This window comes from Oncorhynchus kisutch, linkage group LG14, assembly GCF_002021735.2.
Source record: "Oncorhynchus kisutch isolate 150728-3 linkage group LG14, Okis_V2, whole genome shotgun sequence".
Taxonomy (NCBI): domain Eukaryota; kingdom Metazoa; phylum Chordata; class Actinopteri; order Salmoniformes; family Salmonidae; genus Oncorhynchus; species Oncorhynchus kisutch.
The window spans coordinates 72,508,637-72,535,980 of NC_034187.2; the positions used below are offsets into that span (position 1 = coordinate 72,508,637).

Here is a 27,344-nt window from a genome sequence, read left to right on the forward strand (position 1 = left end):
TCTCTCTCTCTCTCTCTCACGCTCTCTCTCTCACGCTCTCTCTCTCTCTCACGCTCTCTCTCTCTCTCACGCTCTCTCTCTCTCTCACGCTCTCTCTCTCACGCTCTCTCTCTCTCTCACACACTCTCTCTCTCACACGCTCGCTCTCTCTCTCACTCTCTCTCACGCTCTCTCTCTCTCTCACGCTCTCTCACTCTCTCACTCTCTCACGCTCTCTCACTCTCTCTCTCACGCTCTCTCACTCTCTCTCTCTCACGCTCTCTCTTTCACGCTCTCTCTCTCTCTTTCACGCTCGCTCTCTTTCACGCTCGCTCTCTCTTTCACGCTCGCTCTCTCTCTCACGCTCGCTCTCTTTCACGCTCGCTCTCTCTTTCACGCTCGCTCTCTCTCTTTCACGCTCGCTCTCTCTCTTTCACGCTCGCTCTCTCTCTTTCACGCTCGCTCTCTCTCTTTCACGCTCGCTCTCTCTCTTTCACGCTCGCTCTCTCTCTTTCACGCTCGCTCTCTCTCTTTCACGCTCGCTCTCTCTCTTTCACGCTCGCTCTCTCTCTTTCACGCTCGCTCTCTCTCTTTCACGCTCGCTCTCTCTCTTTCACGCTCGCTCTCTCTCTTCACGCTCGCTCTCTCTCTCTCTCTCCATTAATGACACTCAAAGAAGCAGATTGAAAAACAAGATGCACTGACTGTCAGGCTTTGATCTTACCATCAACAGCTACATTGGTGAGCTCAGCGGATCCAGATACATACATAATCAGACTTGTTTTTTTACCTCCATTTATCTGAACAAGTCAGTGCTATGACAGCTAGATGTCTGTTCTGATCCTAACCAGGGGAGTCCGTCGTCTTATTCGTTTTGTTTTCATTGGGAAGTTCATAGCGTAATTTCTAATTATCAAGAGCAGCTTGATAAGCTCCCCGGACTTTGATGCTGATGCCTGGATACAGAACAATACCCTGTGTATGTCTCATCCACTTGGGAGAGCAGTTTGTGTCATAAAGCCTTCATGATACTACATCGCTTGTGGTTTAAAAGCATGAAGAAGAATCTGTGGGCTATGGGAGACCATATGACAATTCCTGTTTTGCAGTTACATAGACATTTCAGCTTGGCCTTCGATGATTAAAATGGAAACACGACATCAAACTAGCTTGGTCTCCAAAGATAATGGCCAGATCCATTGCTATTTTCAGCCTTACTCTGTTAATTGTCTACGATTATGAAGATAAATATTAGGATCGCAGGGTTAAGTACTTGCATCATTTTAACTTATGGCTTGGCCTCGTCTGAAATATGTTGGGAATTACTGTCAGCCTGACTCACCACAAAGTACTGGAGGCTTAAGTCTTGATTCATTCCACTGTCCTTACTGATATCGGTTTGTGTCAACTCTGATCAGCAAGATGTCTATGTTGGTGCTGTAGAATACTGTAGGCTCAGTAAGGACATGATGAGCCCTTTAACCCTCTGTGGCCACAAATTCATGTTCATAATCCACTCCTACTCACAATGGCCGTGTCTGTTATCTGGCGAGCATTCTACTTCCTAAAAACTGTATACGGTGTACTACATACTATTTAGAATGGCCTGTTTAGTATAAATGAATGCAGGAGGCAACGAATACCAGCAATACTACTCATTCATACTGAGAAGCCAACATCTAATTGCGATGATTTCCACCATCCATACATTTTGGTACAGCGTGTCCTTTCAGCTGATGATCAGCTCTTGTCAGAGACACATGGGTCTCGAAAAATGATTCTCTACTTCAATAGTGTGCAGCAAATTTTACTAGATGAAAAGCCAAATGAATCGAGGCATTTGAAGCAGGGCACTTTCTAAATGTAATCCATTACAGTTACTAGTTACCTGTCCAAATTTGTAATCAGTAACGTAACTTTTGGATGACCCAAAATCAGTAACTTAATCTGATTACATTGTTACTTTTAGATGACTTTCCCCTTAAGGCATTAGAAGAAGACAAAAAGGTATGTTACCAACAGAATGACATCTATTGCAGGATAAATCAGTGTTAAAGTTTACATAGCTGGCCATAAATGAATGTTACATTTTACTTTATGGGTTGGTTATGTAGGCTTCTTCTAACCCATATACTTTCTACTACATATAATAATACGATTAAATTATATCTTTACATTAAAAACCGAAGTCTATCAGAATTCCAGTCATTCCAATAAATGTTATACCCCTTAATCTTCAAGAACAGGATTTAGAAATATGGAAGTATAGATTAGCCAAATTGTTTTACCTGAGCATGACCCCAAAACGAAGGACTTATTTACTCTGTTGTTTATTTTGTTGTCATGGAGGACTTATTGGGCTCATTGATTCGAGTTGAAAAATAAATTCTGTCTTCATGTTTAGAGAACTACTGAAAAGTGCTATTTACATGTGAAAAATGAATGCCATTTGCTATAGGCCTATTGTTTACCTTTTTGTTGGTGATATCTTCATAATATGCAACTGTTTAACAATAACAAAATGGTTGCCCCACCTCTGTTTTGGTAAAAATCTGAGGGATGGGCCTGGAGAAATGTAACCATTCTCAGATTAATAGACCGAGCTATGGATGCAAGAATATCAAAAGTATTGTTTTAACCATGCTATGAGGATATACAGTGTTTGTTTACACTTACAATGTTTACAAACATCGGAGAAAAACAAGCTTATATTTTGGGTTCTCATGGATAGTAACAGCTGATTTTTCATGGAATATCTACATAGGCGTACAGAGGCACATTATCAGCAACCATCATTCCTGTTTTCCAATGGCACGTTGTGTTAGTTAATCCAAGTTTATCATTTTAAAAGGCTAATTGATCATTAGAGTCTTTTACAATTATGTTAGCACAGCTGAAAACTGTTGTCCTGAATAAAGAAGCAATAAAACTGTCCTTCTTTAGACAAGTTGAATATCTGAAGCATCAGCATTTGTGGGTTCAATTACAGGCTCAAAATGTCCAGAAATTAAGTACTTTCTTCTGAAACTCGTCAGTCTATTCTTGTTCTGAGAAATTAAGGATATTCCAAGCCAGAAATTTCCAAGAAATTGAAGATCTCGTACGATGCTGTGTACTACTCCCTTCACAGAACAGGTGCATATTGAAGATGTTGGAAGAACTGTCCACATTTAGCCTACTTTTTGTCAGCCAACAAGATGAGTAAGCCTAACGACCAGCAAAAGTACTAGCCTATGTCAATCTACTATCCCCCATGGTACAAAAGTTTACCTATTCTATTTGTCAACATGTCCTTCTGTGAAATAAATAAATATTCCAAACAACTTACTCTGGGACAGTTGTGGGATGCGATAGATCCCAAATGAATACAACCAGTCGCATCAAACAAACGTTTAAAGGCGATGAGGCTGATGCAACGTATCAGAACGTGTAGCTTTAAATGCGGATAAACTGTTAGGCTATTTATTCACATTATCAGCGCAGCAATGTGCACACGGCAGCAGGCTATTAGCGCGAATGTTCCAAAATGCAATCAATTAGCGGAAAAACACCATTCTCAAGTGACCCTAAATGCGATTATGCATGTGCTGCTTTATTATACTTGTGCATTTGTATGGTGAAAATTAGAACAGGAGCATAGGGAAAGAATACTGGTCACCTTTGCATTTAAAAAAACAAATGGAGGATGCTTTTCCTGTGGTTTATAGTGGTTAGAGCATTGGACTAGTAACCGAAAGGTTGCAAGATCGAATCCCCGAGCTGACAAGGTAAAAATCTGTCGTTCTGCCCCTGAACAAGGCAGCTAACACACTGTTCCTAGGTCGTCATTGAAAATAGGAATTTATTCTTAACTGACCTGCCTAGTTAAATAAAGTTTTTTTTTTAAATAGGGAAAGTTGATACATATAGTAGATCTAGCCTATAGAAAGCTGATGGGATCCCCTTTTTAATAGAGGCCATCAAACTCTGTTTTCTCACGCAATTGCATTAGCCTATAGAAATGTTGTGCATCATGAGCTCATGGGCTCTCATGAAGTGTTTGATTAGATTTTTGGAAACATTTGTATTGGATGTTAGAGTGATTAGAGGGACAATAGAATGCTGGGTACCAAGCATTTAGCAATTTTGGTAGTCTACTAATGAACGTCAGAGCTTGGAGAAGACTAGTTACCATGATGTCATGTGGAATTTGACTGCGGTGTGGTGGTTATACGGTCACCGTAACAACCCTGATCAGAACAGCGTTAGTGGTGCTGTGATTACTCAGTTCTCAGTAAGGGGAAATCAGGTTAACCAGTGAATTAGTGTGGAGATGTTGTCAGCATTAGTAATTTATCCATGGATGGTGTGAAAAGCCCGCCCGTCACCACTTCAGTGTCTCATTACGGTTGAGTTGAATGGGTTTTCAAAAAAAAGGCTGTTATAAGGTTGCTCAAAATGTCAGTCAGAAGTGGTTATTTGTCTGGAACTTTGTCAAAAACTGCTCAGACACTTTCAAATGTGGTGTCTTCCTTACTTTGAGTTATTGATATGGACTTCAATGTTCTGCTGCTATGAAATTGGTATAATTCAAAACAGGTTCTACCCCTTGAAGTGTATTCTCCCAGTGAAAGACCTATGGGCCTCCTCATGAGATTCAGTCTGTCTTGAAATGATTCATTACCTCGAGCACCACTTTGATTCGACAACCAACAGATAATTAAAGTGTGGTGCGTTCACAATGAAATTCATTATAATTTTTCTCTCTTCCATCCTCCCTCTTGCCCTTTTATTACTTGTGCTCAGATAAAACTGAACATTCAATAGACAGAATATGATTTATTTTTTCCCACTGATGTGCATTTTTATTTCTTTGAAATAAAGTGCTCTGGAGAACTTTCAGTTTATTCAGTGACATACAATTGAGTCAGTACATGAGTGTTTCTGTAGTGGAAGTGAAGTAGTATTGGATTAGGTATTGATTTAATTGGTCTGGCCTGAAAAAACAGGAACCCTGAGTGACTCAGCTTGCATTTGAAATAACTTACCCTCATAGCTATCACTCTTTATTTTGAGATTTTGTTATGGTTGAAAAATGAAGAAAGCTTTATGCAATCTTTTGAGTGTGGACCATCACACCTTTTGTCCACAGGTTTTACGCATCGGCCGAGCTTCTGGGAGAGCCGATGGTCCCCTTCTAATCTGTTGGTCAAGTCATGTTTGTAAGGTGCATTAAGTGCAATCTCAAAGTTATTTATTTTACACCAATACTTTTATATAATGTATTTGAGCGTTTAACATACAGTAAGCTACTTCCGGCGGCAGGTAGCCTGGCGGGGAGGAGCGCTGCGCCTGTAAAGATTTGTCATTCTGAGCCAGGCAATTGGTGTGGCAGGGTAGCCTAATGGTTAGAGCGTTGGACTAGTAACCGAAAGGTTGCAAGTTCGAATCCCCGAGCTGACAAGGTACAAATCTGTCGTTCTGCCCCTGAACAGGCAGTTAACCCACTGTTCCTAGGCCGTCATTGAAAATAAGAATTTGTTCTTAACTGACTTGCCTAGTAAATTAAAGGTATAAATAAATAAAAAAATTACCTAACTGCTCCCCAGGCGCCAAAGACATAGATGTAGATTAAGGCAGCCATCCGCACCTCTCTGATTCAGAGGGGTTGGGTTAAATGCAGAAGTCACATTTCAGTTGAATGCATTGTTGTACAACTGACATCTGAACTGGTATCCCCTTTTTCTGTTACTATATACTGTACCTGAACAATGAATAAGGCTCGTATGGTATACATAATAAATCGTATTTGATCCATTTAATATGGATTCTAGATCTTTTGAAATGTAAGACATGTAAGTGACTGTTCAAAGATGGTCTCTGAACCCCCTTCTGATGGCAGTCTACGTCAATAACACTCTCCTGTGTACTATTTTGTAGCTACTGTTTAAAAGCAGATTGCTTTTGATGCCACTGTCTGTCTTAAGGCACCCTTAAGAACCTGCGTACTAGAAGAGACACAGTATCACTGTGACATTAAAGTTATCCCTTAGGCTTGTCTGGTTCCTCTCTCCCTAATGCCCTTGTTTTCTCTCCGCATAATGTTTACAATCATTATCATTTAACCAGAAAATGTCAAGAACTTTGAAAGTTTCTTCATGTGCAGTTGCAAAAAACATCAAACGCTATGATGAAACTGGCACTCATGAGGACCGCCACAGGAAAAGAAGACCCAGAGTTACTTCTGTTGCAGTTCATTAGAATTACCAGCCTCAGAAATTGCAGCCCAAATAAATGCTTCACAGAGTTCAAGTAACAGACACATCTCAACATCAACTGTTCAGAGGAGACTGTGTGAATCAGGCCTTCATGGTCAAATTGCTGCAAAGAAACCACTACTAAAAGGACACCAATAGGAAGAAGAAACTTGCTCGGGCCAAGAAACACGAGCAATGGACATTAGACTGGTGGAAATCTGTCCTTTGAGTTCAAATGTGAGATTTTTGGTTCCAACTGCCGTGTCTTTGTGAGATGCAGAGTAGGTGAACAGATGATCTCCGCAGCATTCTGCAGAGATACGCCATCCCATCTGGTTTACGCTTAGTGGGTCTATCATTTGTTTTTCAACAGGACAATGACCCAACACACCTCCAGGCTGTGTAAGTGCTATGTGACGAAGGAGAGTGATGGAGTGCTGCATCAGATCACCTGGCCTCCACAATCACCCGACCTCATCCCAATTGAGATTTTTATTTATTTATTTTTATTTGACCTTTATTTAACCAGGTAGGCAAGTTGAGAACAAGTTCTCATTTACAATTGCGACCTGGCCAAGATAAAGCAAAGCAGTTCGACAGATACAACGACACAGAGTTACACATGGAGTAAAACAAACATACAGTCAATAATACAGTATAAACTAGTCTATATACAATGTGAGCAAATGAGGTGATAAGGGAGGTAAAGGCAAAAAAGGGCATGGTGGCAAAGTAAATACAATATAGCAAGTAAAACACTGGTATGGTAGTTTTGCAATGGAAGAATGTGCAAAGTAGAAATAAAAATAATGGGGTGCAAAGGAGCAAAATAAATTAATTAATTAAATACAGTTGGGAAAGAGGTAGTTGTTTGGGCTAAATTATAGGTGGGCTATGTACAGGTGCAGTAATCTGTGAGCTGCTCTGACAGTTGGTGTTTAAAGCTAGTGAGGGAGATAAGTGTTTCCAGTTTCAGAGATTTTTGTAGTTCGTTCCAGTCATTGGCAGCAGAGAACTGGAAGGAGAGGCGGCCAAAGAAAGAATTGGTTTTGGGGGTGACTAGAGAGATATACCTGCTGGAGCGTGTGCTACAGGTGGGAGATGCTATGGTGACCAGCGAGCTGAGATAAGGGGGGACTTGTGGGGAGCCAGTGGGTTTGGCGACGAGTATGAAGCGAGGGCCAGCCAACGAGAGCGTACAGGTCGCAATGGTGGGTAGTATATGGGGCTTTGGTGACAAAACGGATTGCACTGTGATAGACTGCATCCAATTTGTTGAGTAGGGTATTGGAGGCTATTTTGTAAATGACATCGCCAAAGTCGAGGATTGGTAGGATGGTCCGTTTTACAAGGGTATGTTTGGCAGCATGAGTGAAAGATGCTTTGTTGCGAAATAGGAAGCCAATTCTAGATTTAACTTTGGATTGGAGATGTTTGATATGGGTCTGGAAGGAGAGTTTACAGTCTAACCAGACACCTAAGTATTTGTAGTTGTCCACGTATTCTAAGTCAGAGCCGTCCAGAGTAGTGATGTTGGACAGGCGGGTAAGTGCAGGTAGTGATCGGTTGAAGAGCATGCATTTAGTTTTACTTGTATTTAAGAGCAATTGGAGGCCACGGAAGGAGAGTTGTATGGCATTGAAGCTTGCCTGGAGGGTTGTTAACACAGTGTCCAAAGAAGGGCCGGAAGTATACAGAATGGTGTCGTCTGCGTAGAGGTGGATCAGAGACTCACCAGCAGCAACAGCGACCTCATTGATGTATACAGAGAAGAGAGTCGGTCCAAGAATTGAACCCTGTGGCACCCCCATAGAGACTGCCAGAGGTCCGGACAGCAGACCCTCCGATTTGACACACTGAACTCTATCAGAGAAGTAGTTGGTGAACCAGGCGAGACAATCATTTGAGAAACCAAGGCTGTCGAGTCTGCCGATGAGGATGTGGTGATTGACAGAGTCGAAAGCCTTGGCCAGATCAATGAATACCGCTGCACAGTAATGTTTCTTATCGATGGCGGTTAAGATATCGTTTAGGACCTTGAGCGTGGCTGAGGTGCACCCATGTCCAGCTCTGAAACCCGATTGCATAGCAGAGAAGGTATGGTGAGATTCGAAATGGTCGCTAATCTGTTTGTTGACTTGGCTTTCGAAGACCTTAGAAAGGCATGGTAGGATAGATATAGGTCTGTAGCAGTTTGGGTCAAGAGTGTCCCCCCCTTTGAAGAGGGGGATGACCGCAGCTGCTTTCCAATCTTTGGGAATCTCAGACGACACGAAAGAGAGGTTGAACAGGCTAGTAATAGGGGTGGCAACAATTTCTGCAGATAATTTTAGAAAGAAAGGGTCCAGATTGTCTAGCCCAGCTGATTTGTAGGGGTCCAGATTTTGCAGCTCTTTCAGAACATCAGCTGAATGGATTTGGGAGAAGGAGAAATGGGGAAGGCTTGGGCGAGTTGCTGTTGGGGGTGCAGTGCTGTTGACCGGGGTAGGAGTAGCCAGGTGGAAAGCATGGCCAGCCGTAGAAAAATGCTTTTTGAAATTCTCAATTATGGTGGATTTATCAGTGGTGACAGTGTTTCCTATCTTCAGTGCAGTGGGCAGCTGGGAGGAGGTGTTCTTATTCTCCATGGACTTTACAGTGTCCCAGAACTTTTTTGAGTTAGTGTTGCAGGAAGCAAATTTCTGCTTGAAAAAGCTAGCCTTGGCTTTTCTAACTGCCTGTGTATAATGGTTTCTGGCTTCCCTGAACAGCTGCATATCACGGGGGCTGTTCGATGCTAATGCAGAACGCCATAGGATGTTTTTGTGTTGGTTAAGGGCAGTCAGGTCTGGGGAGAACCAAGGGCTATATCTGTTCCTGGTTCTACATTTCTTGAATGGGGCATGTTTATTTAAGATGGTTAGGAAGGCATTTAAAAAAAATATCCAGGCATCCTCTACTGACGGGATGAGATCAATATCCTTCCAGGATACCCCGGCCAGGTCGATTAGAAAGGCCTGCCCTCTGAAGTGTTTCAGGGAGCGTTTTACAGTGATGAGTGGAGGTCGTTTGACCGCTGACCCATTACGGATGCAGGCAATGAGGCAGTGATCGCTGAGATCTTGGTTGAAGACAGCAGAGGTGTATTTAGAGGGGAAGTTGGTTAGGATGATATCTATGAGGGTGCCCGTGTTTAAGGCTTTGGGGAGGTACCTGGTAGGTTCATTGATAATTTGTGTGAGATTGAGGGCATCACGTTTAGATTGTAGGATGGCTGGGGTGTTAAGCATGTTCCAGTTTATGTCGCCTAGCAGCACGAGCTCTGAAGATAGATGGGGGGCAGTCAGTTCACATATGGTGTCCAGAGCACAGCTGGGGGCAGAGGGTGGTCTATAGCAGGCGGCAACGGTGAGAGACTTGTTTTTAGAGAGGTGGATTTTTAAAAGTAGAAGTTCAAATTGTTTGGGTACAGACCTGGATAGTAGGACAGAACTCTGCAGGCTATCTTTGCAGTAGATTGCAACACCACCCCCTTTGGCAGTTCTGTCTTGTCTGAAAATGTTGTAGTTTGGAATTAAAATTTCTGAATTTTTGGTGGTCTTCCTAAGCCAGGATTCAGACACAGCTAGAACATCCGGGTTGGCAGAGTGTGCTAAAGCAGTGAATAGAACAAACTTATGGAGGAGGCTTCTAATGTTAACATGCATGAAAGCAAGGCTATTACGGTTACAGAAGTCGTCAAAAGAGAGCGCCTGGGGAATAGGAGTGGAGCTAGGCACTGCAGGGCCTGGATTCACCTCTACATCGCCAGAGGAACATAGGAGGAGTAGAATAAGGGTGCGGCTAAAAGCAATAAGAATTGGTCGTCTAGAACGTCTGGAACAGAGAGTAAAAGGAGGTTTCTGGGGGCGATAAAATAGCATCAAGGTATAATGTACAGACAAAGGTATGGTAGGATGTGAATACAGTGGAGGTAAACCTAGGTATTGAGTGATGAAGAGAGAGATTGTCTCTAGAAACATCATTGAAACCAGGAGATGTCATTGCATGTGTGGGTGGTGGAACTAATAGGTTGGATAAGGTATAGTGAGCAGGACTAGAGGCTCTACAGTGAAATAAGCCAATAAACACTAACCAGAACAGCAATGGACAAGACATATTGACATTAAGGAGAGGCATGCTTAGTCGAGTGATCAAAAGGGTCCAGTGAGTGGAGAGGTTGGTTGGGGGTCACAGCGATTTAGACAGCTAGCCAGGCCATCGGTAGCAAGCTAGCTTAGGATGGAGGTCTGTTGTTTGCCACCTCTTGCGTTCCGTCAGTAGATTAGTGGGGTTCCGTGTGGTAGAGGGGATTAATCCAAATCACACAACAACAACAAAAATAAAAACAATAGATATAGTTATAGAGGCCCAAGAAGAAAACATAATAATAATAAAAATAAATAAATTGTCCGATTGTCTATTCAGATAGCAGCCGGTAAGACAGCTAACGGTTAGCATGCCGCAGATGGGCGTTCAGGTAACGTCGCGACGGAGGAGCCAGCCGGATCTCCTTCGGGTAGATAACGTCGGCAGTCCAGTTGTGAAGGCCCGGTGGGGCTCCGCGTAGGCAGCAAAACGGGTCCGGATAGGTGACTGCAGCCCAGGAGTGATTGATGGAACTCAGGAATGATTGACGGAGCTGGCTAGCTAATTTATGTTTGCTCCGGAATCGACGAAAGCCGATGGTCTGGGATGAGTTGGACCGCAGATTTAAATAAAAGCAGCCAACAAGTGCGCAGCCTATGTGGGAACTCCTTCAAGACTGTTGGAAAGCATTCCAGGTGAAGCTGGTTGAGAGAATGCCAAGTGTGTGCAAATGCCTGAGTTTTGGCGTCTATACAGCTGACTAGCGCTAGCTAACGCTACCTAGCTAATGCTATGTATTGATATATTATCGCCCAAAATAATATAGTTACATATCACAATCAATTTTTTGTCCATCATCACTAATGAGTGATTTTGTCTCTTTTAAACATCTGTTGAACTTAAGCGATTCATTCTTCAGAGGCTATGCTTTTAGATATTGAACTATTCTTGCTGTGAGCGCCTCTGTTTTTAGCTACCGTTATAGGATTCCGACACCGGACTCTTCAACTGGTTTGTCACTTTATTGAATCTTCATTTCCCTCCTCTTGGATGCCCTGCTCCGTTTTGATGGAAGCTATAAATCACACGTCTGTGTCATAATGGAATGGATGCAAAGCGTTCCCAAGCACTGACACATTGGTTCAGCCTATATAATTTATTCAACAATCACCAAACTTATATTCTGTCTTTTCTTCCTCAGCTCAGGTTGTCTTTTGTGGATTCACCCTGACTTTAGAAACGTTTCAGATTACCCTTTTTAATCACCCAAACAATATCTCAACCATCTTGCGTAATTGCACAGGCTTATGCAGGTTGACTGAAGGCCTTCTGAGGGAACAGCAAGTGGAATTGCAACACAGTGTTGTGTTAGCATGTGTCTGGATAAACAGATAAGCAACTATAATTAATATGTAGGCAGACTTAGTGACGCTACAGTATAACCGCTCTGGCAAATTACTTTAACATTTAGGCTACTCCAATCTCCGCAAGAGTGCACTCTCATGGATAACGCACATTAAGTTGACTTGTTACCTCAAGAGAAATAAACAGAAATATCCATAGTAATATGGTTTATAAACTTCCTTATGGCCAATAACACAGTAGATCAAGCCGAGACCAATAGTTGCCAAAAGAGGTAATGTAATGTACATAAGGCCCTACAGTAGATGTACAGCCTCATCCAGGGAAAATATACATTTTTGGATGTCTCTCAAACAGTAGAGTAGTTGTGTAGCGGTATTAAGAAAGATGTATGTTCTGGCGCCAAGCAGGTATTAACCCTGCCGAAAGGAAGAGAGTAGGATAGATGGAGTACTGCTACCAGATACACATCAGCAGAGGAGACGACCGAGAGTTCCTTTGAACACAAACCAGTCTGGCAGGGCAATAATAGCCCAGCGACACAAAACATCAAAGGGAGCGCAGTGCAAAAAAAGAGAAAGTCTGCTGCAGTGTGTAAAGCAATGGAGAGGGAAATGAGTGAGAGAGAGAGAGGGGGTCTTAGCTGTTGACTTCAGGCTTGTTTGTCTGTGCAATTCAACTGTTGGTTTGATTGTCAAAGCATTTCAACACTGTTGCTACTAATCCATGCAATCAATGACAGGAGCGGTCCCATTAGATTCCAAACTGGACCTAGAGCGTTAACACCGGCGATCGATTTAAAAACTTTACAAACTAAGCACGCTGAAAATAAACTAGACTTCTGCAAAGAGTAGCACACACTGTCAAAACTGCCGCGCCAACCGAGACCTTTCACAAAGAGCCAGAATGGCCATCTTCATTTCCTCCTTCCTGACTGCCGACGTGGCTGCGCAGGTGAAGGGTCTGTGTAGGATTTCACCACAATGGAAACTACTACTCTGGATATTTTTTATTTAACCTTTATTTAACGAGGCAAGTCAGTTAAGAAAAATTCTTATTCGCAATGACGGTCTACACCGGCCAAACTCGGACGACGCTGGGCCAATTGTGCGCCGCCCTATGGGACTCCCAATCACGCCCGGTTGTGATACAGCCTGGATGCGAACCAAGGTGTCTGTAGTGACGCCTCAAGCATTGAGATGCAGTGTCTTAGACCACTGCGCCACTCGGGAGCTAAAATATCAGAAGCCAACTCTACGAAAGTCTGTTTCCCCCCCAGTTTTCTGATAAGAGACAGTTTTATTCCGTTAGTATATCAGGCTATGTGGAGAATCCCTAACAACTTAAGGCCATATATTTGTTCTGTGGGACATCTAGCCATTTCACAGCGTTGGACCAGTAACCGAAGGTCACTGGTTCAAATCCCTGAGCCGGCAAGGTGGAAAATCTACCGTTCTGCCCTTGAGCAAGGCAGTTAACCTGCTTTGCTCTCTAGTCAAAAAGAGTATGACATTTTTGCCGCCCGGAGCATTTAATTCAACATCAAGGGAAGCTAGCTAGTATTTGACCTCTTGATCAATAAATTATGAAAGAATAAGCGTGGAGCTAAAATGAGTGAGCTCAACTGTGATTGGTCCTGGTGTGCCAAAACAAAGTGTCAAGGGAAGCCCTTTGGGATTTGGCTTCACACCAATCACATCAAAAGCAAAACATCATTTACAGAAAAAACATGAATTGTTGCATCTTGTTGTGTCGTTGTGCTGCAGTAGCTACCTAAAATCTTCGATTTTATTAGGCATGGAGGAAGATGGGGATTTGGACTTGGTTGTAATGGTGATTCTGAGCCAACCATGAATTCATACATTGTGACCCTGGCCTGAGTTCGAAATCTAGCTAGAAGTAGTAGGTTAACTCGCTAGTTAGCTGGCTCATCGTTGCCTATGAAAGTAATTTAGGCTAGTTAGCAGGCCTTTTAGTCAGGTAGCCTAGTCTAGGACAACAAAAAAATGTGTAGACTACTGTATGACAGTCATAGACCGTTTTGTCAACATCAAAGACAGGAGAGTGGTATTGGCGTTCTTCTACAAGAAGGGAAAGGGGATACCTTGTCAGTTTTACAACTGAATGCATTCAACTGAATCAGAGGGCTGCGGGGGACTGCCTTAATCGACATCCACTCCATCGGCGCTTGGGGAGCAGTTGTTGTTGGGGGTTAACTGCCTTGCTTAGGGGCAGACTGGCAGATTTTTACCTTGTCTGCTCTGGATTCGTTCCTACCCGCCAGGCTACATTTTTCTTCTACTTTCCCACACACAGACACACACACAGCCAGACAGACGGCAATCAGTACCATGGACAGCCACATGATATTTGGCTTACATTGATTAGACTAAATCCTTTTTGGAATTTTGCTGTCACTATTAGTCTATAAAGTTGTCACTATTAGTCTAAACAGAGGTGATTTGGTGATGTTGAGATGATGCTGCAATGACGTTAGTTGTCACTATTAGTCTAAGCAGAGGTGATTTGGTGATGTTGAGATGATGCTGCAATGACGTTAGTTGTCACTATTAGTCTAAGCAGAGGTGATTTGGTGATGTTGAGATGGTGCTGCAATGACGTTAGTTGTCACTATTAGTCTCAGCAGAGGTGATTTGATGATGTTGAAATGATGCTGGAATGATGTTAGCAGAGGCGGCTCTGGGTTTCTGCGACTTCCGGTAACTCTGTAGTTCCTAATCAATACCAGACAGATGTTGCTCTCTGGTTTTGTGATGAAAGAAACGTGTTTGTGGTTGAATTTATTCTGCCTGTGTTGCTATTGTCTTCCCGTTGTGTCGGACTTATATATCACAGCGGCGTATGAACTAACAGGCGTTCTGTCGGCCATCTATATCACAGCGGCGTATGAACTAACAGGCGTTGTGTCGGCCTTCTATATCACAGCGGCGTATGAACTAACAGGCGTTGTGTCGGCCTTCTATATCACAGCGGCGTATGAACTAACGGGCGTTGTGTCTTCCTGTTGTGTCGGCCTTCTATATCACAGCGGCGTATGAACTAACGGGCGTTGTGTCTTCCTGTTGTGTCGGACTTCTATATCACAGCGGCGTATGAACTAACAGGCGTTGTCTTCCTGTTGTGTCGGCCTTCTATATCACAGCGGCGTATGAACTAACGGGCGTTGTGTCGGCCTCATATATCACAGCGGCGTATGAACTAACGGGCATTGTGTCTTCCTGTTGTGTCGGCCTCATATATCACAGCGGCGTATGAACTAACGGGCGTTGTGTCGGCCTCATATATCACAGCGGCGTATGAACTAACGGGCGTTGTGTCGGCCTCATATATCACAGCGGCGTATGAACTAACGGGCGTTGTGTCGGCCTCATATATCACAGCGGCGTATGAACTAACGGGCGTTGTGTCGGCCTCATATATCACAGCGGCGTATGAACTAACGGGCGTTGTGTCGGCCTCATATATCACAGCGGCGTATGAACTAACGGGCGTTGTGTCGGCCTCATATATCACAGCGGCGTATGAACTAACGGGCGTTGTGTCGGCCTCATATATCACAGCGGCGTATGAACTAACGGGCGTTGTGTCGGCCTCATATATCACAGCGGCGTATGAACTAACGGGCGTTGTGTCGGCCTCATATATCACAGCGGCGTATGAACTAACGGGCGTTGTGTCGGCCTCATATATCACAGCGGCGTATGAACTAACGGGCGTTGTGTCGGCCTCATATATCACAGCGGCGTATGAACTAACGGGCGTTGTGTCGGCCTCATATATCACAGCGGCGTATGAACTAACGGGCGTTGTGTCGGCCTCATATATCACAGCGGCGTATGAACTAACGGGTTATAGAGCAGCAAACAACGCAATTATCACACACAGGTTGTAAAATGTCTTTCCCCCCTGGCTTGGCTTCCCCGGGGATTTTACCCACGCACCACTGCTGTACAGTATGTGGCCTTTGTCTCAGACTTGGCTGATCAGAACATTGAAAGGAGTTTGTTCTCTTCCATGGGACACCGCCATTCTGTGCCTGGGTTTCCCTGATAAAACTCAGAATTCTAGAAACTGGAGTGTTTTGTCTACTGAGGGGCCAGGAACCTATGATGATGTTAATGTGAATCATTTCTTACTGCTGTGGGTTTAGGAACAACGCAATCATGTGGGGAAGTTTTAAAATCCTTCATTTATTAAAGACTAAACCTTTTAATCCAATTATCTTTTGTTTTTGTTGTGTAAATAGAACTAAATAAGATTTTAGTCTGCGTATACCTGATTAGTGTGTATCCAGCAGCTCCTTTAATACAAGCTGTTTTCTCAACAAGTATCTTCTTGATTTGATAGATTGTTTTCTGTCGTGTTATCCGGCCCTACGGTTACTGTACATATCCAAGATACCCAAAGGGCACCGGTAGACGGTTTATGTTCATGTGGTTTCATCTATTCAACAGCTAATGCATGTCTTTTTGAGCATGTAATAGTCATTTATTACTGATACATATTTAATGGATTGACAACAGCATGTATTATACTGTAGCAAAGATTGGGATATCAAAATGAAAAAAACAATTGACTTAAGAGTCACTTATTCACCTCAAGTCTTTACGATAGCAGGTCGTTTTTTTTTCATTCATGGGCTACAGTGTGAATCCTAAAACTGCCCACCATTAGGAAAAATATTCTGTATCTTTCCCATCAAAAACTGTAATTAAAACAAGGTAAGAGTTACGAACTGTTCTCTGTTTTTATGGAGATCGTCAGGATTTTCATACCGTGTTAAATCCACAGGAGGAAACCATGTGGATTTATGAGCAATGTGAAGAGAAACAGATTTTCTTTGTCGTCTTCAGGTGGAACATTTTATTTTCCTCTTTGATTAAAGTGATTGTTTATGCCTGTGAAGCATGGTTTATAAAAGGACACAGTGTGCTCTTTTTGTTGATGTAAATAGGAAACCTTGTATATGCACCGTAAATACATTTGATCTTGAAGACGTCGTTGTTTTTTTAAATACAATGCCTTCAGAAAGTATTAATGCCTCTTGACTTATTCCATATTTTGTTGTACTTTTCTCATTCACCTACACACACTACCCCATAATGACAAAGTGAAATCATGTTTTTATTCAATTAAATACAGAAATATCTCATTTACGTAAGTATTCACACCCGAGTCAATACTTTGTAGAAACACCTTGGGCAGCGATTGCAGTGAGTCTTTCTGGGTAAGTTTCTTAGAAATGTCCACACCTGGATTGTGCAACAGTTGCCCATTATTCTTTTCAAAACCATTTTCAGGTCTTGCCGTAGATTTTCAAGTATATTTAAGTGAAAACTTTAACTGCAACTCAGGAACATTCACCTTCTTCTTGGTAAGCAACTCCAGTGTAGATTTGACATTGTGTTTTAGATTAATGTCCTGCTAAACTTAATCTCGCAGTGTCAGGTGGAAAGCAGACTGAACCAGGTTTTTCTCTAGGATTTTGCCTTTGCTAAGCTCCATTCCGTTTATTTTTCTATCCTGAAAAACTCCCCAGTCCTTAAAGATTACAAGCATATCCATAGCAACATGCAGGCACCACCATGCTTGGAGATATGGAGAGTGGTACTCCGTGATGTGTTGTATTAGATTTGCTCCAAACATAATACTTTGTATTCAGAACTAAAAGTGAATTGCTCTGACATATTCTTTGCGGTATTACTTCAGTGACTTATTACAAACAGGAAGCATGTTTTGGAATATTTTTTTCTATACAGGCTTCTTTTCAATCTGTCATATTGTGGAGTAACTACAATGATGTTGATCCATCCTCAGTTTTCTCCTATCACAGCCTTTAGACTCTGTAACTGTGTTAAAGTCACCATTGGCCTCATGGTGAAATCCCTGAGTGGTTTCCTTCCTCTCCAGCAACTGAGTTAGGAAGGACACCTGTATCTTTGTAGTGACTGGGTGCATTGATACACCATCCAAAGTGTCATTAATAACTTCACCAGGCTCAAAGGGATATATTCAATGTCTGCTTTTTTATTTCTACCAATATGTGCCCTTCTTTACAAGGCATTGGTCTTTGTAGTTGAATCTGTTTGAAATTCACTGCTCGACTGAGGGACCTTACAGATAATTGTATGTGGGGGGTACAATGATGAGGCAGTCATTCAAAAATCATGTTAAACACTATTATTGCGCACAGAGTGAGTCCATGCAACTTATTATGTGACTTTTTAAGTTACTTATTTATGCTTGTCATAAGAGCGGTTAAATACATATTGAGTCACAACATTTCAGCTTTTCATTTTTAAGAAAATGTTTCCACTTTGACGTCATGAGGTATTGTGTGTAGGCCAGTTACCAAAAAAACGCTTAATTTAATACCTTTTAAATCAGGCTGTAACACAACAAAATGTAGAAAAGTCAAGTGGTGTGAATACTTTCTGAAGGCCCTGAACTTTGACCTAATGGCTTTAATCGGTCTGTTGGGATGGACTGATAGATTACTTTGCTTCCAGAGCAAGACAGCTTTGAAAAGCTTGACAAGATTTTAAAAATCAAATGCCAAAAAGTCTGTTGAGACCAAATCGATATTTCTTGTTAGCGTTCTGCAAAGAGAGGGTAAACGGTTTGGGCTAGTTGTCGGTTTCTTAATTACTTTTACTTTAGGGCTTATTTCATCATGAGTCATGTTCGGACTCAGAATAGAGTGTGGGGCTAATTGGTTTTCTAGATAAACTCCACCAGTGCAGGACGTTTATCATGTTTATGCTGCAGAAAGGACCCATAATGCAGTTTACTGAACATCATTTCGTGGTTTTACTCCTTAAAGGTATTGCTCACCCAAATGAATAACTTGCATCATCTAATGGTTCCCTAGACAGGAGTAGGTGCGATTTGGAAAGTTAGCATCCAAAGACATTATCAAACTGGTATTTGACTCACAACCCTGGGAAGATTGCAAGTGACAGAGCATTCTACCATTCTCATTACAAAGCATCAGTTTAATGTTTTTGACCTCTCGTTATGTCGAGAGGTGGCTGTCACGAGGAGCTACACACTGTGGGTACAGATCTAAGATCAGATTCCCCTTCCCCAGTTCGACCTTCATTTACTGGGGAAAATGCAAAACCTAAGATCACCGTCGAGGGGCAACTTCACCGAACCCCGAACTTCATCTGAATGGTCATATTCCCTCTGCAGTGATATCAACATCCTAGTCTGTTTTAAGGCTGCATGTTGAATGCCCAAACATTCTCTGATTCTTTGATCTGACTCTTTGACATCCTTTAGACCTGCCCCTCTTATCATTGATTAATGGTTTCTAAGGTTACTCACAGAACTCTTTATTGGTAATTAATTCGTCTCTAGTAGGCCCCAAAGTGGCTATTTCCTACCAATTAAAAGCCCTTGCATGATTCATAATTTCTAATTAGCTACTTAACCAATGAATTAAATTACATTTAGCCATTTATGAGAAATGAATGTGGTTTAATTTCACATTTTACATAATTCTTGAGTGTTTCAATGTTTAGACTGGTTCATATAGAGCTTGCCTTGCTACTTGATAGCAGTTCCTCATAATTAGAATTGCAATATATTTTCGCGATATCCCGGCTGGAATATTCTCTGAATCAGGAAGGAATACGCAGAATATCCAGGATCCTGCAGTCAGGATTGCTGGAAAACATGGGACTTTTGGGGAAAGTTACTGGACTGTTGCTATTTAGTATTAGGTAACCTGAGATAACAGGGTTGTTCTCCCCAGGAGAGACAGTGAGACGAGAGAGAGTGAGAGAGAGAGAGTGAGTGAGAGTGAGTGAGTGAGAGTGAGTGAGAGTGAGTGAGTGAGAGTGAGTGAGAGTGAGTGAGTGAGTGAGTGAGTGAGTGAGTGAGTGAGTGAGTGAGTGAGTGAGTGAGTGAGTGAGTGAGTGAGTGAGTGAGTGAGTGAGTGAGTGAGTGAGTGAGTGAGTGAGTGAGTGAGTGAGTGAGTGAGTGAGTGAGTGAGTGAGTGAGTGAGTGAGTGTGAGTGAGTGAGTGTGAGTGAGAGAGCGTGTGAGTGAGAGAGCGTGAGAGTGAGCGTGTGAGAGTGAGCGTGTGAGAGAGTGAGTGAGTCAGGTTTAATGGCTTTCCACTTGGTCATTACCTACTGCATGTGATTGCTATTGATTTGGCCCTGCTGCTCTGCTTCTGTTGTTTTTGGGATATATATATACACACGCACACACAACTTGACAAGCTGCATGATCCATTGTCAGGCCCAGATGGACCTTTATGAAAGATATTGTGATTTTTCTGCCTTCTGTAGAGAATTCTAATGACTTGTACTGTTTGGATTATATTGCGTTGTGATTAATGGATGTGGCCCGTGGGACCGGCTGAACTTCTTCTGTATTTTGCAAATAAAGAAAAGCCAGATAAGTGTGTGTGAGAGTGAAATGTGCTGGAACATGTCAAACGGTAGCAGAATCAATACAGACTATTCTAGAATACCGCTGAGAGCTTACTTTCTTTCTACTGTTAAAAATAGGCCGAGTGATTTCCATAAGACTGCATAATATTGCATACATCACAGATTGAGTGAGAGCGGTAGTTTCTGTCCCAGTGGATCAAAAGGAGAAAGGTGAGAAGGATGTTTTTTGACTTCTCGACCTTTCTTGCCTATATCTGTTTATTAATTGCAATACGACGATGGGGTCAGAAAGAACTCTAGTATATAATCAAAGTGTATTTGTCACATACGCCGAATACAACAGGTATAGACTTTACCGTGAAATGGTTATTTTTTTTATTTTTTTTATTTTTTTAACCTTTATTTAAACAGGCAAGTCAGTTAAGAACACATTCTTATTTTCAATGACCCTCCTGGGAACAGTGGGTTAACTGCCTGTTCAGGGGCAGAACGACAGATTTGTACCTTGTCAGATCGGGGTTTGAACTCACAACCTTCCGGTTACTAGTCCAACGGTCAAACCACTAGGCTTACGCTGCCTAGTGGTTACAAGCCCTTAACCAACAATGCAGTTCAAGAAATGGAATTAAGAAAATATTTACTATAAACTAAAGCAAAAAATCTAAGTAACACAATAAAATAACAATAACATGCTATATACAGGGGGTACCGGTACCGAGTCAATGTGTAGGGGTACAGGTCATTTGTACATGTATGTAGGGGTAAAATGACTATGCATGGATAATAAACAGCGAGTAGCAGAAGTGTGTGGATGTAAAAAGTCTGGGTGGCCATTTGATTAATTAATTGTTCTGCAGTCTTATGGCTTGCGGGTAGAAGCTGTTAAGGAGCCTTTTGGACCTAGACTTGGCGCTCTGGTACCACTTACCATGTGGTAGCACAGAGAGCAGTCTATGACTTGGGTGACTGGAGTCTTTGGCAATTATTTGGGCCTTCCTCTGACACCGGCTAGTATATAGGTCCTGGATGGCAGGAAGCTTGGCCCCAGTGATGTACTGGGTTGTACGCACTACCCTCTGTAGTGCCTTACGGCTGGATGCCGAGCAGTTGCCATACCAGGCGGTTATGCAACCGGTCACGATGCTTTCGATGGTGCAGCTGTAGAACTTTTTGAGGATCTGGGGACCCATACCAAATATGTTCAGTCTTGAGAGGGGAAAGGCAATGTCGTGTCCTCCTCACGACTTTCTTGGTGTGTTTGGACCATGACAGTTTGTTGATGTGGACACCAAGGAAATTGAAGTTCTCAATCTGCTCCACTACAGCCTCGTCAATGATAATGGGGGCCTGTTCGACGCTCCTTTTCCTGTAGTCCACGATCATCTCCTTTGTCTTGCTCACGTTGAGGGAGAGGTTGTTGTCGTGGCACCACACTGCCAGGTCTCTGACCTCCCTATAAGCTGTCTCATCTTTGTCGGTGATCAGGCCTACCACTGTTGTGTCGTCAGCAAACTTGGAGTTTGAGTCATGCTTGGCCACGCATTTGTGGATGAACAGGGAGTACAGTCAGGGACCGTGTTGAGGATCAGCATGACGGATGTGTTGTTACCTACCCTTACCACCTGGGGGCTGTAAGGGAAATCTGCCCTATGTTTATACAAGAGACCACAGGAAACTTCTTTGATCAGAGGTTAGTTTGTTTAATAAGGATCGCAAGCCGGATTGCAACCCGGAGTTTACACTGACAGTAATTTGAAAGTAACACACTCAGTACAAAATATGGTGTTTTCCCTTTTTATCCCCTACTGAGGATCACTCCGCCCAGGGTGATGTCCCTTAACTTTAATAGCATATAAGCTCATAATTAATAGTTGCTCTGCTAGGCGGAGTTCAGTTTATTGTTATTTTCAGTTAGTTTCCCAATCCTTCTTCCTCCTATTGCTATCATGTGCTAGCAGAAGTAAGACTGGAACATCGTATCAACAGGAACTGAAAGTATAGTTTCAACACACAGACATCTGACTTTTGTACAGTTGACCTCTTCATGCACTTACAAGTGTCTACCACTGATTCGTAATCCCAAGCTAAAGCATAACATGAATCATTGTACTTTTGTAATTACCGGTAGAATTGCAATGTACAGATATTATAAATTTCCTTTCAGGGAGGTGTTTAGTCCGAGGGTCCTTGGCTTAGTGATGAGCTTTGTGGGCACTATGGTGTTGAACGCTGAGCTGTAGTCTTGATCAGGGAGAAGTTGAAAATGGAATTGAAGAAACTTGCCAGTTGGTTAGCGCATGCTCTGAGTACACGTCCTAGTAATCCGTCTGGCCTCGCGGCCTTGTGAATGTTGACCTGTTTAAAGGTCTTCCTCCCATCAACTACGGAGAGCATGATCACATGCATAGAACAGCTGGTGCTCTCATGCACGCCTCAGTGTTGCTTTGCCTCTGAGCGAGCATAAACGGCATTTAGCTCGTCTGGTATGCTCACGTCACAGGGCAGCTCACGGCTGGGTTTCACTTTGTAGTCCGTAATAGTTTGCAAGCCCTGCCACATCTGACCCAATGTACATACAAAATACGCTAGACTCTGGTAAGCATGAATTTCACAGGGAGGTGAAAGTGCAATGTGATTGATGCTCCTTTCCAGTAACATCAAGGGTCTTATTCTGGTGACATGATGATTGAAGCTTGGCTGCCATTTAACAAATAAAAAGAATTTAGCTATTTTGTCCATAATAATCTCATAATGTAGGTAGCCTACCCACACTGTATCTGCGAGAGGTTGGCTAGAGCGCAAATACCACGACCAGAGTGGGAACATTCTCTATAGAACACAAGTTTGTGACAAAACCATTAGAGTTGAAAATGCGATGGAAACTCATTTTTATTCGGTACATTATTCGGTACATGGGAATTATGTCATCACACAGCCTTTTATGTGCGACAAGTCTATTTGACGGAATTTGTTTTTATTCTTATTTTAGAATATTTGCATGAAAATCTTTCGCAAAGTTTGATGGAAACCTAGCTACTGTGTCTCCCTGGTCTGTCAGCCAGATCATCTATCCTTCTGTCTCTATCGCTGTCCTTTCACAGCTAACTGGTCCCTGTCTCTGTCGGTCTGACTGTCTCGCTCCCTCTCTGTCCCCCTGTTATAGGATTCTCTGGGGGAAGGCAGCTCCATCGTGCACAGTGGTCCGGGGGAGGACAGAAAGGAGAAGGTGCCCAGCCCCCACCTCAGCCAGCTTGTGGTCCTGACAGCCAGCGAGACCCTCTACGGCCTGGCCCAGAGGGTGGTCGCCACAGAGTCACTGTAAGAGAACCCTTCTTCAGTAACTCATTCATACCTCTCTATGGTCCTTTAGAAGTCCCCTCTTTATACTTGATACCTCTGTCTACCTGTAACGGGTGGCTGACACTGAGTCAATATACTCCTGAGAGTATTCATCATGTCTTGCAACGGAAACCGTTTATCATGCAAGAACCAAACGGGAGCAAACAGAACGAAACTGGGAGGGACCTCCCTGAATTTATCCAATAGAAATTCCAGTTTTTGTTGCAAAATGTTTTCCTTTTGGAGTAAATGATTTCTGTTGCGAAACGTTTTGCAACAGAATCGGCATAATGAATACATCCCTGTTTATTCCTCTGTATGGTCCTTTAGAAGTCCCTAGAGGGTGGTGGCCAGAGATACTTTAGGGTCAGGGTGACCGCTTTGCTCTTTGGAGACACTTTTATTGGATGTGATTACTAATACATTTAAAGTTGGTAACGTTAAACATGTTTGTTAGCTAATTAAAGTTTGATTCAGTGCAGCTCTATTGGTGAAACAGTAGGTAGTGTGCTGTCTGCCACAGAACTGTGTGTGTGTCCCTGCCCTCCCTTTGCCTCTCCTTCTCTCTGCAGCCATGAGATCTGAAGACGACTGCTGTGGTAAGACGAGCAGTTTTCCTGATGAGTCAATAGAGGCTGTCTCACGACTGCATGCCCGAGGGGTATTCATTGAATTAAGTGGTATGATGCAGGAGTCTCGGGAAGCTCGACGTGTCTCTGTTTGCATTCCAAATGGCACCCTGTTCCCCAAGGGCTCTGGTCAAAAGTAGTGCACTATATAATGAATATGGCGCCATTTGGAACTAACTCTCTTCCTTTTCTCTAATCTTCAGGATGCTGGCGCTGCAGGGAAACGGGCTGTTAGATCACTTTTTATTCCTCAATTGAGTTAGTGGATATTTCTCTCCCCAGTTTGCATTCTGCTGTTGTTTACAGTTCAGTACCAGTCTCCCACTTTGTCTCCCCTTTCTTTCTCCCTTCTCTCTTGTTATCCTCTCTTTCCTGGTCTCCCTCTCCCAGTCTCTCTCTCCCGGTCTCTGTCTCTATTTCCTGGTCTCTGTCTCTCTCTCCTGGTCTCTGTCTCTCCGTCTCTCTCTCCCGGTCTCCGTCTCTCTCTCCCGGTCTCTGTCTCTCTCTCCCGGTCTCTGTCTCTCTCTCCCGGTCTCTGTCTGTCTCTCCCGGTCTCTGTCTGTCTCTCCCGGTCTCTGTCTGTCTCTCCCGGTCTCTGTCTGTCTCTCCCGGTCTCTGTCTGTCTCTCCCGGTCTCTGTCTGTCTCTCCCGGTCTCTGTCTGTCTCTCTCCCGGTCTCTGTCTGTCTCTCTCCCGGTCTCTGTCTCTCTCTCCCGGTCTCTGTCTCTCTCTCCCGGTCTCTGTCTCTCTCTCCCGGTCTCTGTCTCTCTCTCCCGGTCTCTGTCTGCCTCTCCCGGTCTCTCTCTCCCGGTCTCGCTCTCTCTCCCGGTCTCGCTCTCTCCCGGTCTCGCTCTCTCTCGGTCTCGCTCTCTCTCGGTCTCGCTCTCTCTCGGTCTCGCTCTCTCTCGGTCTCGCTCTCTCTCGGTCTCGCTCTCTCTCTCGGTCTCGCTCGCTCTCTCGGTCTCTCTCGGTCTCGCTCGCTCTCGCTTTCTCTCTCGCTCTCGGTCTCGCTCGCTCTCGCTTTCTCTCTCGGTCTCGCTCGCTCTCGCTTTCTCTCTCGGTCTCGCTCGCTCTCGCTTTCTCTCTCGGTCTCGGTCTCTCTCTCGGTCTCGCTCGCTCTCGCTTTCTCTCTCGCTCTCGGTCTCTCTCTCGGTCTCGCTCGCTCTCGCTTTCTCTCTCGCTCTCGGTCTCTCTCTCGGTCTCGCTCGCTCTCGCTTTCTCTCTCGCTCTCGGTCTCTCTCTCGGTCTCGCTCGCTCTCGCTTTCTCTCTCGCTCTCGGTCTCTCTCTCGGTCTCGCTCGCTCTCGCTTTCTCTCTCTTTCACTTCATTTCCGTTTTCACTCCCTCATCTACACACCACACACACACGCTTAGGCATTCACTATTCATACATAACAGTCTAACAATAGCCGATCCCCAACTTGGAGTGGTTTATGTGAAACTACTTATGAATGCCCATATGCCAGCCAGGGACCCCGATTCCGAGGCACCAGCCACCACACCCGCTGCCAGATGGCCCCAATAGAAAACTAGACTGAAAAGGTTTTGATGAAACGTTAACTTTTTAAACCTTTGAGAGCAGGTAGCAGAAAGGGACACCGCTTAATTAAAGGGCCAATCAACAAATGAAACAATGAAATAGCGTTCTCCCTGCCACTATTTCGGTAGAAAGCTGACGAATGGGACTGGAGAAATTGGATTCATGGACTGACCATCCATGATATCAAAATTATAGTTTTAACCATGTTTTGAGGCTTTACATTGTTTGTTTTCTTTTACTTTGTTTACATTGGAGTAAAACAAGCTTATATTTTGGGTTCTGATGGGGAACAACAGTTGAGCTAAGCTCATGAGGCATTTATACGTTATATTCTTCTAAAATCAATGGGCATATACCATCTGCTGATTGCCCCTTTAATGGAAGTAAGAAAGGGTCCTTAGTAAGGGTGTAACGGTTCACCAAACACACAGCTCGGTACATATTGCAGTTTCGGGGTCACGGTTCAGTTCAGCTTCAGTAAAGGGGGAAAATAAAATGCCAACAGTTTGCTACTATAGTAGAAAATACAAAGTGTTGGTGTTCCTGATTCCATATACACTGAGTGTACAAAACATTATGAACACCTGTTCTTTCCATGACATAGACTGACCAGGTGAATCCAGGTGAAAGCTAGGATCCCTTATTGATGTCACTTGTTAAATCCACTTCAATTAGTGTAGATGAAGGGGAGAAGACAGGTTAAAGAAGGATTTTTAAGCCTGGAGACAATAGAGACTTGGATCGTGTATGTGTGCTGTTCAGAAGGTGAATGGTAGTAGGTGCCAGGCACACTGGTTTGTGTCAAGAACTGCAACACTGCTGTTTTTTTCACGCTCAACAGTTTACCGACTGTATCAAGAATGGTCCTCCACCCAAAGGACATCCAGCCAACTTGACACAATTGTGGGAAGCAAAGCATTAGTCAACATGGGCCAGCATCCATGTGGAACGCTTTCCACACTTTGTAGAGTCCATGCCATGCCCCAACGAATTGAGACTGTTCTGAGGACAAAAGAGGGATGCTACTCAATACTATTAAGATGTTCCTAATGTTTTGTACACTCAGTTTGTCCGCCCGTCTGTAGTAAGCGCAACACAGGGTGCATTCGTCAATTCCTTGACAAATTTGGCTTTAGCTTGCTTATATAGAGCGGGTACTACATGTTTGCTGAAATAGGTGTGAGAGAACGAAGTTCGTAACGTGCCTCGAGCTCTTTTGCAAGGTGCTAAACCCCCCTATTCTACTCAACTGACAAGAATGGGCGCATATCCTCGGTTATAAATATACCTCGCTCTTGAAATGCATTCCAGGTGACTACCTCATGAAGCTGGTTGAGAGAATGCCAAGAGTGTGCAAAGCTGTCATCAAGGCAAAGGGTGGCTACTTTGAAGAATCTCAAATACAAAATATATTTTGATTTGTTTAATACTTTTTTGGTTACTACCTGATTCCATGTGTGTTATTTCATAGTTTTGTTGTCTTCACTATTATACTACTAATGTAGAAAATAGTCAAATAAAGAAAAACCCTGTAATGACTAGGTGTGTCCAAACTTTTGACTGGTACTGTATATTTTTTTATGTATTCATTCTTGTTCAAGGTCCCTGTACCGAACTGTTCAGTACCAATATGTGTACCGTTACACCCGTAGTTCTTATGGGATAAGACATACAGCCATCTGCCCCTGTGCATAATTGCACTGAATTTTTGTTCCCCTCAGAGCAGGGT

General features: G+C 43.3%; 1 protein-coding gene across 1 annotated transcript in view; it reads left to right on the forward strand.

Moving 5' to 3' along the window:
* vps50 (VPS50 subunit of EARP/GARPII complex) overlaps positions 1-27,344 on the forward strand; it is a 202,050-nt gene that overhangs the window by 154,857 nt on the left and 19,849 nt on the right. Inside the window, exon 23 of the mRNA XM_031788900.1 lies at positions 23,273-23,427. Coding sequence (XP_031644760.1) covers positions 23,273-23,427 — 155 coding nt within the window. The remainder of the gene's footprint in view (positions 1-23,272; positions 23,428-27,344) is intronic.